This window comes from Condylura cristata, unplaced genomic scaffold (assembly GCF_000260355.1).
Source record: "Condylura cristata isolate star-nosed mole 26May11 unplaced genomic scaffold, ConCri1.0 scaffold00006, whole genome shotgun sequence".
Taxonomy (NCBI): Eukaryota; Metazoa; Chordata; class Mammalia; order Eulipotyphla; family Talpidae; genus Condylura; species Condylura cristata.
The window spans coordinates 23,542,852-23,564,190 of NW_004567107.1; the positions used below are offsets into that span (position 1 = coordinate 23,542,852).

At 36.6% G+C, this 21,339-nt stretch overlaps 1 protein-coding gene across 2 annotated transcripts in view; it reads right to left on the bottom strand.

The window, feature by feature from the left end:
- The window catches only part of STX17 (syntaxin 17), a 31,338-nt gene extending 13,098 nt beyond the window's left edge, over positions 1-18,240 (bottom strand). Inside the window, exons 1-4 of one of the 2 annotated variants that reach the window (XM_012721129.1) lie at positions 18,211-18,240; positions 12,616-12,739; positions 8,809-8,874; positions 2,757-2,982 (exon numbers count right to left, since the gene is read on the bottom strand). In XM_012721129.1, the coding sequence (XP_012576583.1) occupies positions 2,757-2,982; positions 8,809-8,874; positions 12,616-12,738 (415 nt within the window). In that variant the 5' untranslated portion in view covers position 12,739; positions 18,211-18,240. Of the gene's footprint in view, positions 1-2,756; positions 2,983-8,808; positions 8,875-12,615; positions 12,802-18,210 lie in introns of both variants that reach the window. The other variant, XM_004677480.2, reaches the window with a different exon arrangement.
- Positions 18,241-21,339: the final 3,099 nt, after the last annotated feature.

Below are 21,339 nucleotides of genomic sequence, written 5' to 3' on the forward strand. Positions count from 1 at the left end.
TTCCCATTAAGATTTAAGGTAACTTAGATTTATGAAATGTTAACAAGATGGAGTCCAGCAAGATGGTGGCAAGACACTAAGTTAACCTACCAAACACACAAAATGAACATAAAACAAGGCCCCAAAACCCTGGGGGAAAACTGACTACCACCACACATACTGGGAACATCCACCTGACGTAAAGGGTTAGGAAACATGTTATGTGAACTCCGCTTAAAGTGACAACAGATACTATCACCCATAAGATGGAGCAATGACTGTGGTGCAGAGCCCACTAGAGTCAGTCACTTGGGCACATGCCAACACTGGGTCTTCTAATAAATGGTACTGGGAAAACTAGAAAATGATACATAAAAGAGTGAGGCTGGATTACTTGCAAACACTATACACAAAGTAAATTCCAAATGGATTAATGAATTATATATAAACCTGCAACAATAAAATACTTTGAAGAAAATACTGGTGCTATGTTCTGTATCAATAATAAAGATATTTTGGTGATTCAACCCTTATGGCAAGGGAATTAAGACCAAAAATAAACAACTGGGATGGCCTCAATTTTGAAAGCTTCTAGGCAGCAAAGGAAAATACAAGATGATTAAGTAGACACCCTGTTGGATGGGAGAAAGTATTTATACAATATGTAAATATTAAGGAATTAGTATCTAAGATATCTAAAAAACTCACAAAATTCTACAATAAAAAAATATAATTAACAAATGGACAGCAACTATAAATAATTCACCAAAGAGGACATCCAGAGGCCAAAAGACACAAGAAAAAAAATGTTCAACATCATCTCTAATAAGAGAAAGGCAGATAAAAACTACAATAGATACTACCTACCTCTTACCTGTGAGAATGGCAAAGATTAAAAAGACTCCAACAACTAGTGCTGGAGGGGATGCAGAGAAAAAAGGAACCCTACCACACTATTGGTGGGAATATGAACTGGTGTAACTATTAGAGAAAACAAAAATGGAAATACCATACAACCTGGCAATTCCACTTTTGGGCACATATTCACAGAATATGACACATCAACAAAAACCCATATTCCATGATATCTGCAACAACATTATTCACAGTATCTAGAAGAGAGAAGCAGTCTGAATCTCCTTCAGATGAATGGATCAAGAAGATGTGGTACATACACACTACAGAATGTAATATTGCCACAAGAAAGGATGAGATGCAGCCATTTTCAACAATATGAAGGGAATTTGCGTGAATTAAGTAAAATAAAGTAAGTTAGAACAATGAAACAAATACAGGATATTCACATAGCAGCTCTTATAGCTTACATTTGATAGCATAAACACTTTTAAAAACTATTTAACTTAAATAAACATCCTGAGGGCTCTGAAGTTAAGAGAGGTGGGAGCGAGGGAAAAGGAGAAGAAGGCACAAGGATAGTGGTGGGAGGAAAAACATTTATAGCAGAAATTATGGGGTAGAATGTAAGCATCCTCATTACATTGCAATAAGAAGTTGGTAGATGAGAGATTTATATATTTATATACACAATGACTGTCAATGATCAGTGGTCTAACAATTTGCTTTATCAAGTGGATCATAGCCTCATTTGCATACAAAAAAGAAAAAAAAGTATCAAAGACTTTTGGACTTGGAAGGAGGAGCAGGCTTTAATGCTGTGCCAAGGATCATTCTAAGAGCCTAAGCCAGGAAAAAAAATGTTAAGTAAATGACAAAAAATCAAAAATAAAACTTTAAGACCAAAAGGAAAAACAGAAAACCACAATATTTTAAAATTTTAATTTCTGGTAGTTAAATTTAGATTAAGTATTCTAATAAACAACTCAAGGAAAGAAAGAAACTTTTCTGTTATGCCATACAACACGTCTAAGGTTAATTTAAAAAATCAATTGCTTTGAAGGACTACTATGATTACACCAGCAATTATTTTTCGGGTTCCTTATAATAATGTATTCATATAATACAATTAACTATTATCAACTACATATTAGAATAAACATGAAAGCAAACTCATAGGATAGGATTTTCTCTTGGACTATCACTTCATAAAAGCTGACAGCATGACCCCTGAAACACTTTTTTTTTATGTGATTATCTAAATTTCAAAAACTAAGCATGGAAACAGATTTAACACGCCAGGTGAAAACTAGAATGCCTAAGAAAGAATTAAGTCTGTACCAACTAGCAATTAGGGAGGAGTACCCTGTAGACAAGGATGACACTCACCTTAAAAAAGACTTAAATTTTGGGCCCTCCCTGGTGGCGCAGCGGGTTAAAGCACAGCACTGAGAATCTAAAGCCGCTTCCTCATGAGTTCAATTCCCGCCTGCCCCGGAGGTGACCACATGGCGTGGCAGACCTCTCCTGACCCGCCCGCTGCTCCCCTCAGCAGTGTATTTCGTTGATCTGCCTGTTCTGCACTCCACTCTGTCTCTGGTGAATTCTCTCACCCTCCACATCTCTGGCCTGTATCCTAGTTCTGTATGCACAAATAAAATAAAATCTTTAAAAAAAAAAAAAAAACTTAAATTTTATTTTCACTCTATAAATAAAAGGCACTTGAAGGCTGTACTCTATACTCATAGTCATACAGTATCCTGCAGAACTTCATTGGTATGTATTATCAGGCATTCTCAGGGTCCAAGGATTCAATATACTGTTACAGGAAGTGAACCCTTGAGGTTTATATGTCCTCTACAGCATCTATACAAGGAGCTTAGCTTTATTTAATTGAAGGGTAAGACAGAATAATACATTACCACCAACAGTCATGGATCTGGTTAAAGAAGGCTGTAACAAAGTTTTTTCATCATTAAATTGTTTCTTAAGTTCTTCTACAGATTCCAAATGGAGTTGAAGAAATTCTGCTGTTGCTGCTGATGCTTCTGCCTTAACAGGATCGATCATTCTTTTCAGAAGTCCTAGGTCATCCTTTCGGACTTTCAAGCAAAGCTTCTCCATTTCTCGGATATTGGAGCGGAGTTGCTATAAAAGAAAAAAAATTATTAAGGCTACCATCTCTTTATTTTCAGAGGTAATTTATGACTATGGTTGTGAATGGAAATGATTATAGAATTTTCTATAATAAAAGGCATGTATAATACTTTTTTTATTTTTCACATCTCTGATAAAGTGCTTTTTTTAGAACTGACATAGTCTACTTTGAATTTATTTAGTATTTTTTCCTTTAATCAATTATGAAAAAGTATCAAGCTTTATTCATAATCAAAGGAATGGGATGGTAAAACCAGATACAGAGAATATAAAACAGGTGATTCTGGACTGGCTGGTTGTAATTGGGAAGGGGTTATGTGAGTTTTTAGGATTTCAGTAGTTTATTTCCTATCTGAGTAGTGCTTACATGAGTACACACAGCATAATTTGTTTAGGTGTGTGTTTTATTCTATAATATGTCACATTTTATGAAATAAAGCATTTAAATAACATCTCTACAAAAGAACATTATATTAACCTGAGTGGACAGTTAGACTAAGGAGAGAAGTTTGAAAGAATTTGGGTAGGAGGAAATTGACTAGCAATCTTACTATGGAAGTATACTAGCTACCACTTTGCTAGATACACAAAATCATTCATTCATTTCACTGGGAACAGAGACTATGCATAATTTCTGTGCCATTATATATGAAAGGTCACATTTGACCCCGATACACAGTTTAAGTCAATAAATGTTATATGAATGAATGCTTTCTTAACATTTTCACAGAGTGGCAACAACAGTGATGTCCACCCACCCTCCCCTCCTCCAACTATCTAGAATTCTTCCCTGGAAAGCATAAGTCACTAGCATATGAACAATTTGTGGAAGAAATAATGAAAAAAAAAAAACCTTATTTTGGGAATTAATTCTGACATACAAATATAAAACAGTGAAGTAGAAATCAAACTCATGAGAGAAAGCAACCTTGCCATCTTGGAAGTTCATAATAATTATAAAAAGGAATACTGGAAATAGTGACATATTATGGAAGTAAATCAAGTTTAGAGAAAATAGTTGTATGATGTTGTAGCAGAAATTATACTGTGATAAGATCATTTTTAAGACTTTCTAAAAAGTGAAACTCTGACACTATAAAAACAAGTAAATCTGATAGAAAGAAAAGAAAGTGGCATCTTAAGAATTCAATATGGTTGTATAAGAATGCTATGATAAGCTCTGCATTTTAAAGACTTATTTTAAAAAGGGGAGGGGGTGATAAAAAGAAAGGCATGTGAACAACCAGTCTGAAAGAGGGGTGTGAAGTGAGGAGAGCATGTAAGTAAAGAAAGCCCAGAATGAGCGGAGGCTGGTGAAAAATGTTAAGAACAATAAAAAGGATTTTAAAAACACATGCAGAGCAAGAAGAGCAAGAAAGATGGTTTGGGCCTACTGCTTAGGGCAGATGGTATAATGTTAACAGATGATGCAGAAAAGTAGAAGTTACTTGACTCCTATTTTATTTTTGATTCTTTATTAAGGAAAAAATACTCAAAATTGAAAGGAGCATAAGACACATGCTCAAAGGAAATCTGAAATAGCCTATAGAGATCTAGACAATCTTCATGAAGGAGGTGAGATTTATCTGAAAATTAATAATGGGAAAATGTAAGATACTAAGTAGGAAGAAAATACTGGGAAAAGATAGGTGGAATAAAAGGGTAGAGCTTTCTAGGAGAAAATATCTTTCCACATTTTACAGCTCTGATATTTCAACATATCTAGAAATGTATATTTTAAAAGAAAGACACTGTGCCACCTCATTGCACTTTTTCTTTCTTAAAAGTATAAAACAATGATGAGTCTTACAGCTGATGGTTCTTTAGATTTAATCTGCTCCCAGTGATTCTTCAGTATCTGCGTGGTCTGGATTTGGGTGTGAACTGGTTCCTGAGGTTCTGGTGACTGATTGGGGGTTAGGGAAATTTCCCCAATGAATGGGGGCCACTGTCAAAGACTGGGTCCCTGTGCAGCCCAGACTGGGACCTGCATCTGCTCCGGAGGTGCAGGTGAGTGCAGAGGGGTGACGGATTCTTACTGAAGAGTAGCTGGGGCACCAGTGACGAGTGGTCTCTGTGCAGCCCACACTTGGGCCTGTTACCTGCTGTGAGGCTCTGGTAGCTGAGCCAGGGACTGAAGGAAGGGGAGCTTTTCAAACCATAGCAAGTTGTCCCTGTTCAGAACCTCACAAAGGCTTTCTATCCAAAATTCAAGTTATTCCACTCTCAAAAGCCTTCTGTGACAAGATTCACCTGATTTCTCTGATTTCATCTGCTTTATCTTCTTGCTCACACCAGCTACACTTAATTTTCTTACTACTTCTTGATTATACCAAGCATCCCCTTACCTCAGAATCTTCACATTTGATTTTCCCTCTGTAATGAAAACTTTCTTATGCTTATGCCTTTACTTAAAGTTTCTAATTGAATGTCATCAAAAACCTCCCACAACCACCTACATAAAAGAACACCACTTTCTTTGATTCTCTGTTCCCTTTAACCTGCTTTACTTTTACGACAAGACACTTACACCCATCTAAATATTTATTTACTTTAAAAAGTTATCTAGGTCTTTCCACTCACCACTTTCAGAATATAAGTTGGATGAGAACAAGAATTTTCTTCTGTTTTGCTTCTAGCTATACCCCTTTGTCAAGATAGTATCCGAAATACAGTAAATGTTCAAGTGTTTCTGCTCTTCTAATAAGCAAGTCAAAAAGGCAGATTTTATGCCAAGTTTTAAAATATTGTAGGAATATATATTGTAGGAATAAATGAGTCTATAACCAATGAATTAAGTCTTAAAAGGAGAGCACACTAACTCAGGAATGAACAAACTTTATAGTATTCAAGTAGTTAACTGCAAACTGTGGTCAAACTTTCAGTAACAATAAAATGAGCATAATACTGCCCTTATACCCTTATGGCATCGTAGTACTTATTAATCTCCACAGTATACTTGACCATTAATAATCTCTTTAGTTTTGTTACTAAGTTTAATAACTAGTTATGTCTTTTCCCTCTTCCTACAGAAATATCCTGAAATTTTTTCCCCAAAGACTAAGGATGTTTAAAATATAATTGTCTATACTGATAATTGTAAAAAGCAATTATTCTGAGTTAATTAAAATTCTGAAAAAGAGTTAATTATGTATTTAATGATTAAAAGAGTGGCTATGCATATATTTGCCTTTGTTAAATATTGATTTAAGGATTCCTAATGTGTTTTATAACATGCAATTTTGAGAGTAGATTGTGTACAGCAGAAAACATTTGGTATCATAATAATCTGATTTCTTTACAAACACAGTGCACAAGTCCACTGGTAAACATTTAAATAACTTAGAGTAAATATATTCTAGACATCATATAATTTATTACTATGGGCTCCAGGCTCATAACTAATTAAATTTGAATTTACTAACTACTACCTAACTACTACACTAAGGTATGAACTTCACATGTATTTCAACTTCAAGAGGCAGCAAAACTGAACTACCAAAAGGAGTACAAATAAAGGCAGAAAAAGATTTCCATTTATTATTCAACATACATTTCATGAGCACCAACTACGTGGTTATTAAGTACACTATTCCAATTTCTATCCACCTGAGTTAATTAAAAGTACTTCCAGATTAAAAAGAAAACACTAAGATACCCACATGGCACAGCAGACCTCTCCTATTTCCCTGCTACTCCCCTGAGCAGTGTACTTAATTGATCTGCTGTTCTGCTCCCCATTCTGTCTCTGGTGAATCCTCTCACCCCCTGCACCTCTGACCTGTACCCCAATTCTGTATGTATAAATAAATAAATCTTGAAAAAAAAGATACAATGTTGAATTCATTATCTTTAAGGATTTTCACTAAGTGCCAGCCAAGAGTATTGCAACTGTGCTAAACTGGATTCATGTAGTACCACGTATTAAGACCTTGCACTAACTTAAACACTGAGTTTCTCTTTCTTCAGGGTTCGTTTTTTTTTTTTTAAAGATTTATTTATTTATTCATACAGAACTGGGGTACAGGCCAGAGATGCGGAGGGTGAGAGGATTCACCAGGGACAGAGTGGGGTGCAGAACAGGCAGATCGACGAAGTATACTGCTCTTCAGGCTTCTTTTACCTGAAAAATGAGAATACTGCCCTTATGCTGGAGAGCTGGTATCATATCGCTTATTAATCTCTATAGTATACTTGACTATTAATAACAGAGACTGATATTAGCTTTTTCACTAAAGTTTTAAACTATTATTTGAATAACTTAAGTTTTCTTGAATTCATATCTAAGTAAATTCCTTCAAAACAGAAATTGTGATATATTTTTCAGAACCTTCTATTAATAGCTTACTGCATTAATGTACCGTATATTTGGGAAGTAGGTATGAAGACTTAACTTTTATAAATACATAGTTTCTACTTTTGTGTGAAAACCAGTTGAAATTGGTAAGAGTAAGATGATGAATTATAATGTGTTTTAAATTGAACTAATGGAATGTCAACAAATTATAGCTTGATCTACCAGTTAAAAGCCGGAGTATCAAATCAAACTCCTTACCAGTTCCTCTTACTAAATGAATGTCTATTATATGACAGGGCCAGTATAGGCATTTTTTACACAACAAACTGCAATCCAGTAGATGAGATTTTATTTGCAGAAAATAAGTAACAAATGTGCAAAATAGTACTGTGAATTCTTTGCAGAGAGAGCTGTTGTCTTATAAGGTCTTTTTTCCAAAAGATAAATTTGAACAAGCTTGTTTATAACCAACTGTTTTTTTCCTATAACCTGTGAGCCAGATTGAAAAAAGTCACAAGGAATCATAACAAGAAATCAAAAGAATGGGGGGATATTACAAGAACTATATTACTATAAAAACTATAGCTAGAAAATCCAAAGAGACTTAGAGCAAATATTAGAAATAACAATTTGAAGCTAACTGGCATAAGACCTACATATAAAAATAAACTATAAATCTATCTACAGCACCAAAAGTCAGAAAACAATTTTAAAGATAACATTTAACACGCCCCCCAACACACATGATGGTTGCACACATGTACAAACTAACACACACACAATATTTAGTAGATTAATGAAATAGATAAAATAAATGTGGGTTGTATTTCAGTCATCTGTTGCTATATAACACATTCCTCTAAAACTTAAGAGCCTAAAACCACTATTTGATTTTGTAGATTGAAAGTTTAGAAAGCCCTCAGTTGGGTAGTTTCCACTTAGTCTCCATATGGTTGAGTCAGCTGTCAGCTGGGGCCACAACCATCTGAAGGCTTGGATGCACTGGATGTCCAAGATGTCTCACTCTGACGTCTGGCACTTGAGGCTGGTGGTTGCTAAGAGCTGAGCTGTGGCTGGGGCAACCTATTGTGTGTGGGTCTCAGGCTACTTGGACATGTCACATGCCAGCTAAGTTCCCCCAACACAAGCATCCTCAGAGAACCAGTGGAAGCTAGATGGCCTTTTCTCACCTTAGAAGTCCAGCAGCATTACTGTTGGCTCAGCTCAGATTTAATGGGAGGAGACGACTTTGAAAACACCCATTATTTTATACTGCTAGTGTTGGTGTGATTTTTAGAAAGTTGACTGCTAGAGGATAAGCCATTATATCATTTGGCTTACATAGAGGAAATTTTGATAAAAGGAGTCAATACCTTAAAAATATACATGAATTTGATTCAGTAATTCTTGCTAAAAATGTATCCTTAAGGAAATAGCTAGTAGGGTATTTATCTTATCAAAATTTTCTTAAAGCTGTTATTTTTCATATTGATTTACTAAAAACAATCTAATAGCCTTACCTGAACTGTCCGTCCTGCATTGATATGCTCTTCATGTAACTTGTCCCAGATTCTGCATCTTTGATACTATGTAAACAAGAAGGGAGAAGGTTTTTGAAGGATTTTTAAATCACTAGAATGATTATTTTTAGTTATTGCAAAATACCCACTCACCTAGAAAATTTAAATGGACTCAGTAGTGGCAGGAAACAGTCTAAAGGCCACATAAGTAGAAAGTTTTCAAAAACATTACATACATTATTCTAACCCAAAAAAATGGCCATCCTACCCAAAGCCCGTACAGAAAAAAGTATGGTAATTCCTCAAAAGACTAAAAATGGCTTTGCCATATGACCCAACAGAGTATATATATATATATATATATATACAGCACTATTCTAGAATGACTCACTAGCCAGAGTTACCAGTGACAGGTAACCAGGTGGATGTGTAGGACAGGATCAAAGGCAGAAAGATTTGTTGAGAGTTTATGTAAAGAAGAGGTACTCTGCCAGCCACCCTTTCCACGCGCCTAAGCAACTGCATAACCTCTAACACCACAAAAGACAAGGCTTCCAAAGAATGCCTGATTCCTCATTAAAATAAATCTTCGATTCCAGACACCAACACCCCCTTTCCTACCATGGTACCCATCAACCCTCCACCTCCCCTCCCCCACACAAATATTTTCCCATTAGCACTCTTAAAGATCAACAACTGGCCAAGGGAAGTCTATGACGCTATAGTTTTAACACAAAAAAAGAAAGGAAAGAAGAAAGGGAGGGACAAACAGGAGACTAAGAGAGAAGAGTAAAGAAACACAGACAAGGATGCAGAAAAAAATCGCAAAAAATAATACCACTACCACTGAGAGATGATATGATACTGTATCATCAAACAAGAACAGGAATGATTTTGCGTATTTATTTATTTTTAAGCTGTGGAGTGAGAAGGCTGACCCATGGTGGTAACTTCTAGTCCTGGCTGGTCTAGGGCAGTAGGCAGAGGAAGGTATCTTTTTAAACCAAGCTCTCATTTCAATGTACAAAAGAATCTGATCAATATTAAATTAAATTGAAAACAGGATGAAGTAAAAAGCAACAACTATTCTACAGTGGGGTGGAAATGGGAGGAAGGAATGAGTCCTTCGAAGGCAAATGGAATAAACCAGAGAGCAGGCCTGTGGCTGTGGTCCCTCATGTTACCCCATTCTCACATTTGGTGGTCTTTCAAGGGAAAAAAAGAGAATTAAGGAAAAGAAACATAGCAAGAAAAAATATAATTCTGATTATTTCATCTCAACAAGTAGCAGGAACGTGGACATGACAGGTGGACTGAAGCAGTCATGTCACATGCAAGGCAGAAATGAGCGGAGGACCACAGAACAAGAGAGAAAGAGCCTGGGTCTTTACTGCCTGTTGAGCTGCCACTGTAGCACTAGATGACCCCTAGAACTATGAGAAAGTAAAAATAACAGCAAAATAAGAAGCCAAAAACTTGTATTTAACACATTATTTTGGGTTTTTCTGCCACTACCACCTTAACGGTACACTAACCAATACAGCACATGCTATACAAGTTTTTCCTGGACACCTACAATATGAAACAGAAAACTGTGTGCCACACTTACTGTCTTGTCATTCTTAGTAACTATGCTTAAGTCTTAGATTTGCCGGGAGAGGGGGGTGGGGAATGGTTGGATGCTAACACTTCAAATTTCAGGATTATATTCTAATCAAGTCTATCTTGTGTAATAAAGTGTAATGCTGAAGGACCTATGGAATATAGTCCCAGGTGTCCACAGCACACTGCTGTCATTGTTTTCAGATAGTGCAGAATCACTCCACTGAGGCTTACCTTCAATTTCCCTTCAGTCTTACTTTTTTCTTTTAAATTCATATTGGATGACTGATGGCTAACATAATAAATATTTTATCTTTCTACACCCTTCCCCCAGGAAGAATATGCCTTTTTGAAAGTGAGGTATTGTAAGACACCTGGAGTCCAAACTTAGTTCTTAGCTCTTTTGTCCTGAGTAAGCATAGCAGCTTTTAAATATTTTTACATTGCCATAAAGTAGCTATTAAAATATGCTATTCAACATTATAAAGATTAAAAAGTCACTTTATAATTAAACTAGAAATCTTAGGGACAGTAGAATGATCACAGATATGGAGTAAAACATAGATCAATGTGAGTTTTAAGTGCTTAATTTCAGAGATCACCTGTACTATAAGTTACAAGTATTCTAAAATAGTATGGAAACTTCACAATAAGTAAAAATTTCACAAAATGCTAAAGGAAAAATGTTCTGGCAGAGAGATGTCAACATAATTCTGGAATAATTTTCTTACGATGTGTAGACCAACTAAATCAAACACGAATAGGGCCATTCTCTATTTCCAACCCACTCTTTCCCTGGGTGCAGGCTTTTCAGTTGAGTGATTGGGTGGTATACATGGCTCAGACCTGAGGGTTATGGCTTTTGTATGGAATAAATATAACACAAGGGAAATCTGAGATATGGCAACTCTCAAAGGTAAAATAGGACAATAAAGGAAAGACATGATCTTAACAGGCCACCTCTTATTTTTAACTCTGTGAATAAATTCACCTGTCAAATTCTTGTTATCATTGTGACTGAGCACTTTAATGTGAGCTTAGGACTTTGAAACACATCTTATCAAGCTTCTTACCCGGATATTATCAATTGAAAGCAAACAACTCTACTGCTGTATAGTTATAGAGCTAAAAGAATAAGTCCTCCCATTAATCAAAGTGTGAGACTCTTTCATTTGTTTATGTTCATGACAAGAATAACCAGTTTACCACAGAACTCCTACATCTTTAAGAGTCACATACTTACTGCTTATGGATAAAGAAGAAAAAAATTAAGGCAACATGTTAATCTTGAATTCTTAATATTCTTGGCACTTATTTCCTACATGTTTTTAAAAATACTTAAATTCTCAGAAGACTGATGGTATCTATGGGGGTATAAATGGGCACTTATTGTATAAGGTGATAGTGTTTCTACTGAAAAGGCTGAATGACCACTTCTACACCCAAGTCCGAGAAATCAGTTGATGGACGTACAGCTTCAAATTTATTCTGGAGAAAGTCCTTTTGAAGCAAATACCACTGACTGTCCCGCAGCAAGTATAGCAGCATAACCTGCCAAATACATGCCTAATACTCAGCATACCTGATGCTTACACATGTGCCACAAACACTCCACCAGACTCTGGCCAGTGCAGTTTCTATGAAATCTCCACCACAGGCCTTGAAACTAATTCCTCCCTCACCATTTTCTATACTGATGTCTAGGCAATATTTCTCACTTTGAGGGTTTCCTTAAATGGAAGCAGTGAAGTTGGGGATTTCTTTCATGTAACACAATGATTTCTCTCTTAAATCTATGCTAACCTGAAAAGGATATGAGTTACTGATAGACACTCAAAATACAAAAACCTTGCCAAAGTGTAGATAAAATTAAGGTAGGAGTCTTAGCCAAAGTTCTCCCTCTTTGTATCATGGTGCACTGTCAAACAGTTTATGTTTTAATGATTAACTGCCTAATAAGACAGTATATACACTGAAAAGGAACATATTCTATTCTTCTATTCCACCGTTAAAAAAAGGAATGAGCAACATATTTGTAGAACATAAAAACTGGATGAAAAAATAACTTGCACTGCTAAATTACAGTGGAGCTAGATATTTAGCAAAGGCTCTTATCTGTTCATCTCAATTTAACTGAAACTGCAACAAATGTAAATCAGATAATGTAACTAGTTGTTGGAACATAAAATGAAAAAAAAAACTCACCTTCTCAATATTTATCTGGTGCTTTCTTAACCTCTCCAGGTCTGTTGGAATTACTATTTTGGTAAACTTCTGGATAGCTGGCTCAAGACGGCGTAATTTCACTTTTTCTTCATCTTCAGACATCCTAAAAAAATGTTGTGTCACTTCTACTTGCAACAACTGACTTCTCCACTCATATAGAAAAATCTAAAAGGGAAATATTTAAGACTATTTTTAAATCAGTTTACTTTTATTTTTAAAAGCCAACAATTAGGCAATTCTATAATTTATTCTAAATACAAATTCAACTTAATGTTGAACTTGAAGGACTTGCTTTCTGTTTATGAAGTCTTTTTTTTTCTCTTTACAAAAGTAAGGTATGTTTACTTTACAATGTTTAGAAAATGTGAAAAGGAATAAACAATTATCTCCTCACCCATAGTTAATGATTCTTCCCACTTTGATGTCTGTCTTTCCAGGTCTTTTCTACGTAAGCGTGTACATACGTATGGACTTTTCTCCTCCCAGTTTTCCCCCCTTTGTTGAAGTAACCCTGGTTTACAACATAATATATGATTTAAAGGAAAAGGTTCACACTTCTTCAGACGTATGTCACCCTCCCCCACCATCCTAGCACCCACACTCCTGTACCATAGGTTGTCAGACTCCACCCCCCCTTCTGTCTCTGTTCCTACCCCACTCCCCCTTTCCTCCTAGCAGCCTCATTTCTAGGGTTTATTTGGGTTTAGTTTTGTCAGCTCTTTTTAGTGTTTCTGTTGTTTTTTCTATGTTCCACGTGTGAAACCATCCAGTGTTAGATATCTTTAAAAAAAAAAAAAAACCGGTAGGAGTCTACTGTCTAAGTTTTCATTTCTCAATGTAGCTTAGACACTGAGACATTCTTTTAAAAAGGTATCAAGTAGTAAAACTGGAAGAAGAAATTTCATTCTTAGTGTTTTGGCTTGTATCATACTCCACTTCCAGTGTCATCATAATGTAACTATATACTTCACACACATTGTAACATATAACTCTTCTCATTTATGTTAAGTTGCCTCTCACTGTCATACAAAGTGATGTACTGTGATGTACTGTCTACAAATGATACAAAAAACAGTGAGTAACAGGTTATTTCCCACTACTATAAACTGTATCATGGTATAAATGCCCTCTTATACACAAAGCCACACTATGATTAGTTCTTTAAAATAAAAATCTGGAAACAGAACTAATAGGTACACATTATTAAATAATTTTGACAGGAAATGTGATTGTGCCTATCAGTAAACAAATGTGGCTCACTGTTATTTTAAATTATTTACATTACTAATGGGATCGCTGGACTAGTCACTTGTGTGTCTTTTTCTGTGAATTAGCTGTTCATGCCATGATTCTGTTTACTATACTACAAGGTATGTCTTTTTCTTATTAATTTATAACATGTTAATATATGCTATATTCAATTGTTTGTGTAACATTAATGTGTCCAGGTTTATCACAGTCTCTTGCATTTTTTTCCTACTTTGTAGATTACATACAACAGGAAGATATCTTCACATCTGCCACCATTACTACTATGTTTCTGTACATAACCAATGCTTAAGAGATGTTGTCTTTTCTTTACCATTAAAATGTATATTTTTTAGATATACTCTCTCTCTTTCTCTGTATATGTGTGTGTGTGCGTATCACATCAGTGTTCATTTTTGTACACAGTTTGATTTTTCCTTTAAGGTGTAGTCTCCATTAAATTCCCACCACTAAGTCACTGTGTTCTTCACCATTTCTAATCCTATCACTCCAGCCAAATAGCACAATGTTAATAGCATATTACAGCAGTCTTAGACACGACTCTTCGCCATTCCCCCCCACATTATCAGCAATTGATGTATCTAAAACATCAATTAAAATATGCTCTTCTGAATAAAAACTTCCAAGCATTCCCTAATATTTGTGCAGGAAAGTAGAATGTTCCTGAGAAGATCCACTCTATTATTACCGAATCGCTATTTCTGTATTGATGCACTCTGTTTGCATGCTCTTTTATATCCATCTGTCTCTAAACTTTATGCATCCTTTAAGATACAACCCGTTTAAGTGTATTTAACAAACCACAGTTATTGAATATTTGGCTTGTTTTCTCTATTCCCCTGTACAATGAATAATGCTTTCTTTTTTGAGTTACAAAAGTGCTATTTCCAAGTCAAAGTCATGTATGACTCTGTCCCTCACTTCCCATGGTCCAGAAAAACCTGCTGCTCCATAAAGGTCATCTCTCAGGGAAGACATCCTGTACCAAGAAGCTCCCAAAAGATGATTCCAACTTTTGGTTTCCTTCTAAATCAGTATTATTTTCTATCATTTCTGTTTTCATAAAATTATAATAAAATGTCTATATAAAAGAACATAACATCCAAACATTTGCATAAATCATGTTATTGAAACAGAAAGCTGTCCCACAGCGGCTCTAATCATAAAATAGATCCAATGTTTTGAAGCTTTTATGGGAAGGTCTTAGCTCAATATACAAGCATGGTTTAAACCAAAAATATGGTTTAAAAGAATGAAAGTGTACATCAACATTTCTTAATTTTTCAGTCAGAAAATTGCAACATATTTCTGAATAAAATTAAAATGTAAAATATCTACATTAACTTTAACATCACAACATAAAGTATGCATATGAAAAAGACAAAACACACAAAAGCATTCTTTTCCCCAAACTTCTGTAGAGCTGCTGTATTACTTAAATATTTGGAGTGATGGAATTATTCTGTATGATAACAGTGGTGTTGAATACACAATTATATGCATTTGTTAAACTCAGAACTAAATACCACAAAGACAACAGAATGTAGGGGAGCCCAAAACGGGATAAAAATTATAAAAAAGAAAATTAAATGTATTGCAGATGAATAGCATCACCACACTGAAAGAAGTGGTGGAAGAAAATAATCTAGGTAACTTTGGAAAACAGTATTTTAATTGGATACTACAAAATTAAAGATAAAAAGAATTGTCCACAATTATACTCTACTTAGTAAATCTGTTTCTCATAGACATATGGGTTAGAAGCTCTGAAGTTACTTTATACATATACTAGGGCTGAACTAATCCTACCAAGGAAATAGCTTATAGCTCACGTAAACCAGATTTTTCTTTGTCAAAGAAAGAAGCTACCAATAATGGGCAAAATTAGAATAAATCTTGTAGCACTAGATTAGAATTGGGGGGTGTTAGATGAAACTTTGATTATTCAAATATACAAGTGTATTTCATAGGTATACAGATAAACACAAAAATAAATACAAATCTTCACATAAGCATAGATATATTTGTGATTGTATTTCTGTTGAGTATGTAAAGATATAGATCAATAAGAAATGTGTATATGTATACACCAAAAAGACTAACAGCCACAGTGTATATGTGTGAATACAATATGTATATATATGTGTGTGTGTGTCTTAGGTGGCTTCTGTCAGCCACTAGAAGCAATGAAACTCCCATAACAATTAACACACTGAGCACCCAGACCTTGCAAAAAAGGAGCAGGGATATTTGAAGAAAAGCATGACTCTAGGGCAGGGTTAGAAAAAAAACACAAGATAAAAAACCACAAGATAAAAAAAACACAAGATAAGCTTGGAGTATCAGAGGTCAAAAGGATGGGGACCTGTTGAGAGGACACTCAATGAAAAAAATTCTCAATGATCAAAGCTGGGACAATTTGAGACAGAAAATAATGAAAGTGTAAAGCAATCATCAAAACAAATAAACATAAGTCCATAGTGATACAAATAAATGAGTAAATAAATAAATGGGAAGAGGCAGTTTTTCCTTACAAAACTCCAATAAATAAATGCGATAAACAGAGAATCACCATCAGACCATGTCAGTGAAAACTACCTAGCACAAGAGCCATCAGTGGATGCTAAACGTAGCAAATAAAAATTTGAGACCAGGACATTGACAGTTTGAGTTCTCCCTAAAAACCCTAATTACAAAGGGAAAAAACTGTAACTTTACATTAGAGAATCACAGCAGTTCTCATCTTAACCAAGTGATGGAGAATATCAAAAGCACTAAGTCATATCTTTTTTGATATAATGAACTGAAAAGTCACCTAAACGTCCATTATATGGGCTTTTAAATGCATGACTTAGTCTATCGTGAGAAAATATCAGACAAATGCCAACTGAGGGACACTCTAAAAAATAACTGACACGACTTTGCAAAAATATAAAGGTCATAAAAGATAGAAAAAGACTGAGAAGCTGCTAAGGAACAGAGGAGACTATGAAGCCAATACAACTATAGGCAAGATGAAAGATCTTAGACTGGGCAAGATCCATCAGTTAATATTTCCTTCTCAGCATTCTTCAAAGCAGCAATAGTTTCATTTACAGGATCTTACATGCTTCGCAAATATAGGTAAACAAATGGAAAATCAATACAATTTGAGAGAACATGAAAAAAGAGCAAGGCGGTAGTCTTTATGAGCTGATACAGATCACAGATCATTGATGCCATCTCACCCCTTAAACAGTGATATTTTCAAAGAGTCGATCACAGGGAATGATGTTATTTTCTTGGTTTTGATTTTAAGAATTGTTATATAACTACAGTTATATAAGGTGTTAACATTAAAGGAAAATGACACTTTCATAACTTTTCTGAAATTTATAAGCTTTTTTAAAATGCATGAATTGATGTATCACATATGACAGGTCAAACACTTTGAAGTCAGAACTGCAATCCCATTCACTTGCATGGAAGGGGTAGGGTGTGTGCCAGGTGCTTTACAAACTTTATCTTTGGGTGCTTATAACTAGTATCAGCCGAGTATCATCACACTCAAGTTTCCGAATACGAAGAGGTCAACTAAACTACTTAAGTGAAAAGCCATATTTCTCAAAATTAAGAGTCCCAAATCGCTGGCAACCCCACCTTGCAGCACTCCCACCGGCCTAGAGAGCCCACACTTCGACACTGCCGGTACCGGATTTCCTCAGGCCCGTGAGTCTTGGGGGACAGGGTCCAGTACTGAACTGAGAAAGTAGAGGCAAAAGCCCTTGGTCCTACCGTATGTTATGTTCTCTTCTGTGAGCCTCCCATCCCGAATTCATACAAGGAGGGAGTTAGATAAGGGACCTGTCGCGAATCGTCGCCCCATCTGGTTGGCGGGAGTCCCAACCTCTCGCGATCGGCCGTCCCCCCAGAGTCCCCAGCCTCGAGGTCATCCCTTGAAGAGTCCCAGGAGCACCTGGGCCACACAAACCAAACGGCACCTCCAGCCAACAGATGCGCGGCCCGGTCCCGGGACGCGGAAGCCGGCAACCCTGACGAGCGAGGGTCAGTAGAGCAGGCGCTGCAAACTTTCCACCCCAGGAGCCCCGGGGACCCTCAGTCTAGTCCCACCGCAGGCTCCCAATATTCGCTGCCCAAAACGAAACCGCCACTTCTTGGAACTGGGAGGAGCCCCCACAGCGCTAGCTCTTCGACCTGATACCCCGCTTCTCACCGAGCGCCTACTCAAAGCGCCTACTAGGCGCGATGCCCACAGCGCCAGCCAGGGCCTGATGCCCCCGAGGCAGCCGCCCCCGAACCCCTTACCTCCCGCCGGGCCGCCCCAGGCCGGTCGGTGCGCACGGCGCAGGCGCACGCGCGGCGGGGCGGGGCGATGGGCGGGGCATCCAGGGCCACGCCCCCGCCCCGTCCGGTCGTTCTCCTGGAGTGGCCCAGCCTGACGTGAGTAAGAGCTGTCTCTCTCAGGACCTCAAGAATCTTTTAAAAGTGTTTTTAATTTACTTAATGGTGCTGTCGCCCTGAAACTTGGCGGCAAGCGACTCATAAACTCTTGTTAGGCCTGTTTGTTGTGTTTCAAGTTAGGTCTGTTGTGTTTCAAGTATGAGACAGTTCACACTTCACTTCGCGAAACCTTGCAGTTCATTTTCCTCTGTTCTAACAGGAATTTCATTGGCAGTCTAGACGGGTTTTCTTAGCACTTTAAACCTGTAGAAACGGAAAGGTTGTGGCTTCTGTCTCAAGCACCCCCAAAATCTCGTGAGTTGAACAACGCACAAGCCTTCCCCGAAATAGGCCCAGGAAGTGAAGCTCAAATTGTGATAGCCCCAGCAAAATCTTGTGGCGTCCTTATACTAATGATTTATGCCAATTTTATTGAGAATGACACGGAGGAGCAAAGCTTTAAGTGACTCACTCCCGTCCAACCGGTTAGCCACAGAGTTGGCACTCCAACTGGGTTTAATTTCCGTCCCAAGTTCTTCCAGTTAAGCCACCTGTTGCCAGTGAACGAGCAGATGGCTAGCTTTGAAGCCCTGTCCAGGTCACAAACCCTCCTTTCTGAATAACCTAACTCCCAGACCCAGTCTGTTCTATGTGTTTGAATAGTCAGGTGATTTATAGTTTTGTCGTCAGAAGTCATAAGGATGTTCACGTCAAGGCCAAGGAAACTCATTTCTTAGGGTCTTCCAGTAGAGTGGGAATAGAGATAGAAATTGTGCACCAAGGAAGATTAAGGGCCTGTAACAATGCCTTGAAAGTTCATTTTTAAAAAATTATTATTTTTTAATTTAATTTTTTAAAAGGTTCTTAGTGTTGCTCATTTTTGTACAGTAATTAGTTTCTCCCTTCAGAATGTAGCCTCCATATTTCTCATGCCACCTAACCACCCGTGAACCATCATGTATTCCCTGTAGTTTGAAAGTTCATTTTTAAAAAATTATTATTTTTTAGTTTAATTTTTTAAAAGGTTCTTACAGTGTTGCTCATTTTTGTACAGTAATTAGTTTCTCCCTTCAGAATGTAGCCTCCATATTTCTCATGCCACCTAACCACCCGTGAACCATCATGTATTCCATGTAGTTTTCCCTCCCTTGATGCCCTCCTCCCCTTGCCTTATGCGTCAGATCTATGGTCAACTTAACTGGTGTTGTCTTTTCTTGACCTTTTGTTTGTTTTCTCTATATTGTGCATATAAGCGAGACCATTCAATATTTATCTATTTCCTTCTGACTTATTTTGGCCAGCATTATCCCTTCTAGCTCCATCCATGGTGCCACAAATGGCATGGGTTTGTGTTTTTTGATCACTGAGTAATATTCCATTAGGTATATATATATACTACAACTTTGGATCCATTTGTTTATTTGGGGGCATTTGGGTTGCTCCCAGATCTTGCTTGTTGTAGATAGTGTACAATAAACCTAGAAATGTAGGTTCCTTTTGAATTAGTGTTCTTGTGTCTTTTAGGTAGATTCCTAGGAGTGGAACCACTGGATCATGTGACAGAAACATTTTTAGTGTTCTGAGCATCCTCCACACAGCTTTCTAGAGTGTTAGACTAGCTTACATTCCCACCAGCAGAGTAAGGAGTTTTCCTTTATCTTCACATGCTCTGCAGCATTTGTTGTTTCCAGCTTTTTAAAATGTGTTCCACTCTCACTGGTGTGTGCTGGTATCTCATTGTGGTTTCAATTTGCATTTTCCTGATAACTAGTGTTGTTGAACATTTTTTCATATGCTTGTCGGCTACTTGCATATGAAGGGCATTTCTAATATAAAGCACTAAACAACTGGGAGGAGGGAGTAATAATGAATGCTGATGTGTTACAAACTCTAGGAACTAGCTCTAGGGATGAGGTGCTCATAAATTTCTAATGTCAAGGAGAAAAATATAAAACACTAAGGGATACCCTGGGGAATATTTTTTAATGCAAAGATTGGTTAAACAAGATCTAAAGTACAGGCCATTGAAGTTAAGTTCTGAAAACGCTTCCACAAGTGAAATAGGGGGGTGTGGTACATAAGAATTCTAAATTTGGGTAGAGTCTTATAGGTTATTATGTGTATATTTATTATAAGTAAAGTGCGTCAAGATAGTAAGATAGACACACCTCACTGTTTTTAACCTAACAGTTGGTTAGCTTGATTTATTATCTTTAAATATTTAGACATATGGTGTGTGGCCCTCCCTGTGTACTCTTGCCCGGGCCCTGAAGTTGTTAGGGACAGACACACTCTAACTAGCCAATATTTTCTTGAGATCCAAATAGTAAAAAGATTAAAATATATAATAATAAAATTTTTGTAAACTGTAAATATAAATACATATATGTAGTTATTATTTTGTTTGACCTTCCTGATTCAGTGTTTAAACACCACTTTCACATATATACAGACCTACGGGGATGAATTAAAACAAATTCAGAAAGAATTAGCTTTCCTAAGCAACAGTCATCACTTTAAAAATATAGTGGGAGAAAAGAGCACATTCAAATCCAGTGGAATGTATAAAAGAAATAAGAATTATAAATGGGGGAGGGAAGGTTGGAGGGACTAAAAAGGGCATTGTGGTACTGGTCTCATATGTCAAAATTTACAAAACTGTACATTTAAAGTATGTGTATATGTGTTTAGTGACAGTCAGTTATGCTGGAATAGTGAATTGCTCCAAGAGCAGTTGATTCAAGATGGAAGAAAATAAGATACCTTTTCTAGAAGTTTGGGATCAGGACTAAGATTCTAACTTTAGTCTGGTTGATTCCTTGAAAGTAGAAAATATTTATGGCAGAGCTCTGTGTTTATCTATTTTTTTTACTCCATATTTTGGTGAGTGAGAGGAAGGCATGGTGCATATAGATCCCATTTGTAAATATAGAGAAATACAATTTGTATGTCCTTGGTCATTGTGTATAAAGGAGGAGAGGGCTCTTTACCATA